The following is a 7,248-nucleotide window of genomic DNA, read 5'->3' as shown; positions in this document are numbered from 1 at the left end:
TATTTTGTATTTTGGAAAGGGTTCCTAGAACTGGGATTTCTGGGTCAGAGGATAAATGCATATGTAATTTTTCTAGGGATTATCAAATTCCCTTCCATAGATGCTGTGAAACTATTTTATAATCTCACTGGCGATATGTGCTGTCTCTACAGCCTGCAGCCCACTAGATAGTCAAATTTTTGGTTTGCTGCTAGTCTGATAACTCACCTCCTTTTATCATCCTGCCCCATAATATACCACAATGCTTTTCAACTGCTTTGGAAAGCACTCTCTTGGCATAAACAATAAGTGACTGTGTTAAGGGTGGTAGAAGAAGGGTGACTGCAGTGTCCCTATCTATTCCCACTCACCTAATCATAGAAATGGCCAAAGCCCAAAGCATACACCATCCTTGCTAAGACCTTGTACTTTCAAAGGCTGGTTTAGGTTTCCAGCCAAAGAAAAGGACATCAAATATAATTTCACTTGTTTCTAAGGTCAGCAGAAGGCAGAGAGGACTGGTACTTTACCAATTTCAGGATTCTGAGAAAGGTGTAGGAGGAACCATGACCATCTTTTGCCACCTTGCTAAACAACCCCCAAGTTCCAAGGAGTTGGAGAAGTCCCTGTGTATGGCAGGAAGTTTCCACAGATTGTGGAATGACCACTTTAACTTGCAGGACTACTCATACCTGGGACTTCTTTTTTGCTGCTTTGTAGGAGTAAATGTCATCAATGGCCCTTGTTTGTTTTGGTTTGGTTTTTTGTTTTTTTTTCCAGCATCTCCCATTTTCCTATATTCTCATGGCTGATTCTGCCCCCGAGGGACAATGTCCAGAGACACATCGGGTTGTCACAACTTCGAGAGGGGTACTGCGGGCTTATAGTGAGTAGAGACCAGGGATGATGCTAAACATCCTACCATGCACAGAAGAGCCCTCCTCCCCATAACAGAGAATCCCATGCCCCCAAATGTCAATAGTACCAAAGTTGAGAAATCTGCAAAATGAGTATTACCAGTGGCAGAGGAAGGTCAGAATCACAGATATTTCTTCCCCTGCTCCTCCAAAAGCCAGTAGCAATTCAGAAACCTCTTTAGTCAGAAAGACTCAAAGGAGTTATATATTTATCTGGAAGATTAAAGAATAAATACCACTTTAACCTTTTAAAAACTGATTATCATTAGGTATAGTGCAACCTTTTAACTATAAGTATAAAAGAAAGTGCTGATTATTTAAAGTAAATGAGACCAAGAGTCCCATGAATAATCAAAAACTTGGTTAATAGAGTATGACCAGAGAATAATGCATTTGGCTTCTGTGGAAAAATTAAAGTACATGCTGTGAATTGGTATTAAGGAAATTGCATGAAAAGTTAGTCTTAAGGTTCTATGATTCGGAAGAAACAGCCTCAGGTGCACAATCTATTGCATTCAGTCTTTATCTCTCTTCATTTTTTCGTGACTTCTTTCACCTTGGATAACCCAGAAGCTCAGGCCTTGGAACTTTTTGAAACGGTAAGGTATCTCACTCTCCACATTTATTTTCATCTAGAACAGAGCTGAATTTTATTGCCAGGAGTTTGTTATCTCTTCCACAGGAATTATTTTGAACTTCAGCTTGCCTTACTTATTTTGCGGGTGTAGACTGTGTTTAACACTTACAAGCACAATTCACTTGATCTAAAATGTATCCCTGAAAAGTTATGCCTAAATTGAATTTTTGGAAATAAAATCAGATTTTTAAATCACAAAGAATAATTGCTATTTAAAGGGAGTCTGAAGCTAATTTGTAGAGAAAAGCATCTTTTTGCAAAGTGAATAATTACTTTAGTTTGCCTTTTTTAAAATCTGAATTTTTACATGTAGCCAGAATCTAGTCCAGTACTGTGCAAGATACTAATTTTTAAAATATCGATCATGAATTTGAAAGGATTTTGAAAGTTGGAGGTTTTACAAGTTTTTTTAAAGATTTATTTAGTTTGAGAGAGAGAGAGAGACAGAGCAAGAGGGGGAAGGATAGAGAGAGAGAGGGAGAGAGAGAATCCCAAGCAGGCTTTGTGCGGTCAGCACAGGGCCAGATATGGGGCTCTAACCCTAACCCGTGGATGGTGAGATCATGACCTGAGCCAAAACCCAAGTTGTATGCTTAACCAGCTGAGCCACACAGGCATCCCTAAAAGCATTTTTTAAGAGAGTAAAACTGGGTAATATATTCTTCATTATTAACAGGAGTTTTGTAACACTTGTTTTGGGTGATGTGACAAGGGGCAGGACGCTAGACATACCTGAACAAAGAAAAGGTAGCATTACCTAAAGGATAACCACATCGACTGCTTCCCCTCAGCAATGAAGAGAGAAGCATGGTTGGTAGTTTGTTACTTTGTGTAATGCTGTGGTTAAGAGCATGGATTCAGAAACCTGACTGGCTGAGATAACACCCCTGTCTAGTGTGGCCTTAGACAATTCACAGAGTCTGGATGTGCCTGTTTTCTCACCGAAACGTGGAGAATACGAACACTACTTAATAGAGTTGTTTTGAGCATTCAATGAGCGAATACGTGAGCTGTAAGTGAAAAGCACTAGGGCCAGTAATAGTTTTGAATCCTGGATGGTGAACGTTGCTTCCTTCGAGTGAGAAAGGCGAGAGGCTGGGCGTGGGCCTCTGCACCCTTGTGGAGGCATGGCTGCTTCTGCCTGGGTCATACACAGGGGGAAACCGAGGCTCAGCGAGGAGGCTGGTGATTAGGCAAGGATCGAGGACATTCCTTGGGAAAAAGAACCCTTTCTGCCAGGCCACGCCACCTTCTGTCTGGTTGGGAACTGAGGGCAAAAAAGGGCTCAGCCGCACGCCTTCACTTTACGTCTCAATGCTGAGTAGCGGCGGGTAGCTCCAAAAGCCCCGCCGGCCTAGGGGCCCTCCCTCCTGCCCTTCCACTACCACTGCCAGGGGCTGGGGGCGGACAGCTGCGAGAGGCTTCCGAGAGGGGCCGGCACCCCCGCCCGAGGCGCCTCCTTCCGGGAGGGCTGGGAGCCGCGAAAAGACACTTGGTAGACACCGACCCTCGCTCAGAACACAAATATTCACGTGTGCCCTCTCTGTGCTGGGAATTGGGCACGCCCTGGTGAATCAGACTCCGCCCCCGCTCCGGGCGTTGGAGCACCACACAGCAACCCCCCACGCCCCACCCCAATCCAGGACAACCTAAATCCTTCAACCTTGGGCGAGGAAGGGTGTGGGAGGAGCCTAAACTTTCGCCCTACCCCTCGTCTTCCGCGTTTCACTACCAAGGCCCCCCTCCCTTCTGGGGGCGTTCACGACTGTGTCGTAAAGTAGGGAACAATCCTTGCTCCCGAACAGCCCGCCTCGCTGTCTTTACGACAGGCCGTATTCCACGCCTCCAACATGGCGTCCCCCATTTAAGAAGCGGCAGTAGTTTCTACTCAGGTGGCCAGGGGCAGTGCTGAGCTTGGGCTGTTGTGTGTGTAGCCTGAAGTGCTGAAAGCTGTAGTTAAAGTTCGTTTCTAGTCACGGTTCCAGGAACTCTCCCTTCTTTCAGGGTCCGGAGTTGCCGGTTCCTTCTAGTTCCTGCAAGTTCTTCCTCTGCCCCTGGTTTGTTCCCTGCGCCACCTCCGGACACCCCCCAAATCCCTGACACTCCCAGACTCAAATTATGAGCCTTCGGCGGCTGCTGTTGCGCTTACCCCGTTATCTCGGGGTCTCGGGTTCCCCGCGACGCCTGTGGTGGTCCCCGTTCCTCGATACCATCTCTTCGGTGGGCTCCTGGCGTGGTCAGTCCTCCAGGTCCCCGGCCCACTGGAACCAAGTAGTGTCAGAGGCGGAGAAGATCGTGGGCTATCCCACGTCCTTCATGAGCCTCCGCTGCCTGCTCAGCGACGAACTCAGCAACATCGCTATGCAGGTGCGGAAGTTGGTGGGGACTCAACACCCTCTGCTTACCACGGCCAGGTGAGCTGCTCCCTCTCCTCCTGACGCACTCCCACCCACTGGAGTTCTTTTTCCTGGCCGATGCACCCTTCCTGCCTCGCTCAGCCTGGCTCTCTGCTCATTTCTTTTTACCCCTTCCTTTCTTCAGACCTGTTAAGACATTTGGTGTTTTATCTCCTCTAGTCCACTCATCGTAACTTTCTTCCTCCTTTTGCTCATAGGAGCGGATAAGTGGTTTTCTTACTTTTTTAGTGTTTTTGCTTCTTAATTATTCAGGGTAAAGATGCCTCAGTGAATTATGGAGAAATCGAGTAAGGATGTGGGTTTGAGTCACCTTTCTAGGAATGGTCTTTTAAAAGCGGGATAGGTTGATTCTCGGTTCCGCGCTGTTCAAGAGGTCGCCTCCAGAAAGAATGGGGAGGAGGAGATATGCTGAAGGTAGAGAGTTCTTTCTAGGGAATGTCCCAGGCTTAAGGTAGGAATTTATTCACTCAGGAGTCACGATCCTCTTGGGATTTTTATCAGTTATGCTGGACTACTTCTGTGAAACTTGCTATTAGGATGTTAAGACCACAACTTTTGCCTCCAGCAAAAACAAACAAAAACCTTTTTTATTTGTAAATAATTTCAAACATACTGAAAAGTTGCAAGAATAAAAATAGTACGAAGAACACATCTGTATACCTTTTAATCAAATTCATCTATACATATATACACAATATTTACATGTATATGTAAAACACACATATGTATATGTATATGTAAAACACACATATGATTCTAGTGAATCATTTGAGAGTAGATTGCATTCATCATGACCCTTTACACCTAAATACTTAACCGTGTATTTCCTAAGCATTGGAATATTCTTTACATTATTTAAACACATTTCATATTGATACAATACTTTTATTTAATCTACCATTGATATTCCAGCTTTGCTAATTGACCCAGTAATGTCCTTTATAGCTTTTTTCTCTAGTACAGGAAGTAGCCTAGCCTCACATATTACAGTTAGTTGTCATGTCTCTTGAGACTCCTTCTGTTGAGAACATTTCCACAGTTCTTTGCTTTTGTGAGTAAAGCAGTAGTTCTTAAATGGGGCAGTTTTGCCTGCTAGAGAACATTTGGCAATATATGGAGATGTCATAACTGGGGCATGCTACTGACATTTAGTGGGTAGAAGTCAGAGATGCTGTTGAACACCCTGCAATTCCCAGAACAGTCCCCACCATGAAGAATTATATGTCCCCCAGTGTCAGTAGTACCAAAGTGGAGAAGCCTTAGACAAAAATATCTTTTCCTATTTTCTTTTATTAAATTAAAGTTTTATTTTGAGGTAATTATAGATTCACCTGCTGTTGGGAGAAATAATACAGAGAGATCCAATGTATGTTTTACCCAGTTTTCCCAATAGTAACATCTTGTACAACTGTAGTACAATATCAGAAGTAGATTAATGGCACTGATATAGTCAAGATGGAGAACATTTCTGGGGCGCCTGGGTGGCGCAGTCGGTTAAGCCTCCGACTTCAGCCAGGTCACGATCTCGCGGTCTGTGAGTTTGCGCCCCGCGTCGGGCTCTGGGCTGATGGCTCAGAGCCTGGAGCCTGTTTCCGATTCTGTGTCTCCCTCTCTCTCTGCCCCTCTCCTGTTCATGCTCTGTCTCTCTCTGTCCCAAAAATAAATAAAAAACGTTGAAAAAAAAATTAAAAAAAAAAAAGATGGAGAACATTTCTGTCACTAGAAGGATCCCTTACGTTGCCCTTTTATAACTACTCCCACTTCTCTTGCCTTCCCCCTTGCTATAATTTTTTATGAGACACCTGTCATTTCTTTGTCACTACAAAAGTTACCGAATAGCTGTAATAAAGTGATTTTATTTGTTGGCATTATCTCCAGTGATCAGGAATGTCATTTTATGACTGCGCTAAACTTGTCCTATAGATGGAATATTAATTTTGCAGAGATTTTAGATGCTATACACTCAAAACACACACACACACACACACACATGTTTTACAGCTTAATAATTAAAGTATTGAGCTTTCCATCCAGTTTTAAAACTGTACTTATGAATCCTTTTGAAACTGTCTGTACTTCCCAGTCCATGCCCCTGAGCCCCAGGGTACTGGATTTTGTGTTTATTTTTCCTTGTTAAAAATTGTATCAGTGCTCCTCTAAATAATACCATGTTAAATTTTGCTCACTTTTGAAATTTATAAATATGATAGTTTGTTGCATTGAGTCTGCTATGTGTAGTTTTTTATTCATAATTGTTCCTAAGATTCATCCATTTCATGTTTAATTGTACTTCATTAGTTTTTCACTGGTGTATGAAATCCTATCGTGTGAATATGCCACAGTCTTCTTTCAATCAGCATTTGGGTGGTTTGCATTTTTGTTATGAAAAATGCTGCTGTGAATGTATTTGTACATGTCTCCTGGTGTACTTGTCTTGAAAGAATAGATGCAGGAATGTATGCACGTGTTCAGCTTTAGTAAATAATACCAAATTGTTTTCCAAAGTGATTGTGCTAGCTGACACTCTTATGAGCAATGCCTGAGTTCAGATTATTCCATGTTCTTGCAGTACTACAACTATGAAATTTCTTATTTTGGTCATCAAATAGTGGGTTTCACTGTGTGTGGTGGGGGTTGGAGCAGTACATTGCATTGTGCATATTATAGTCGTTGTAATAAAACATTGAAGTGAAAAGGGCAGAGCTAGAAAAAGTGTAATTAATGTGTATATTCTGAGAATTATAATTCATATACTTAGTTGCTAGAGCATCACATGGGGTGTTGGAGAAGATCCCTCCTGAAGCCACCAGAGACACACTAGATGAAAGCTTGTAAGACTAGTGGCTCTAAAAATTTCCTGGTTACAGCTTGCCCTGCCTGCCCCGTACCATACTACCACAAAAAAAAATGGAGAGGAACAAAATAATTAAGTTTTGGCAAAGGTGTTGTGGTGACATATGGATTGCTTTATTTTGTAAGAAAAGAGCTAATGTATGTGTAGTTTTATTATATTTACTTTGATAGTGTATTGTAAATTATTTATTTAAACAGTCAGAATTCACAGGCAGTCAGTGAACAAACAACTTTTAGGGAGGGAGTCATGTATTTATTTGTTTTAGCTGTGGAGCAGGCATTTGATCATAGAGTAGGCAGACTGTGATTTTTTTTTGTTTGTTTTTTTTTAGTTTATTCATTTATTTTGAGAGAGAGAACATGAGCAGGGGAGGGGAAGAAAGAGAGGGAGAGAGAGGATGCTAAGTGAACTCCATGCCATCAGTGCAGAGCTGGTTGTGGGGCT

The 7,248-nt window shown here is 42.7% G+C and overlaps 1 protein-coding gene across 4 annotated transcripts in view; it reads left to right on the top strand.

The window, feature by feature from the left end:
- The first annotated feature begins 3,347 nt into the window (after positions 1-3,347).
- The window catches only part of PDSS2 (decaprenyl diphosphate synthase subunit 2), a 288,760-nt gene continuing 284,859 nt past the window's right edge, over positions 3,348-7,248 (top strand). For 3 of the 4 annotated variants that reach the window (XM_045057896.1, XM_045057895.1, XR_002742389.2), the window contains exon 1: positions 3,348-3,947. In XM_045057896.1, the coding sequence (XP_044913831.1) occupies positions 3,652-3,947 (296 nt within the window). In that variant the 5' untranslated portion in view covers positions 3,348-3,651. The remainder of the gene's footprint in view (positions 3,948-7,248) is intronic. The other variant, XM_011282517.4, reaches the window with a different exon arrangement.

Source organism: Felis catus, chromosome B2, assembly GCF_018350175.1.
Source record: "Felis catus isolate Fca126 chromosome B2, F.catus_Fca126_mat1.0, whole genome shotgun sequence".
NCBI lineage: Eukaryota > Metazoa > Chordata > Mammalia > Carnivora > Felidae > Felis > Felis catus.
This window is presented reverse-complemented; position numbering and strand designations above follow the sequence as displayed.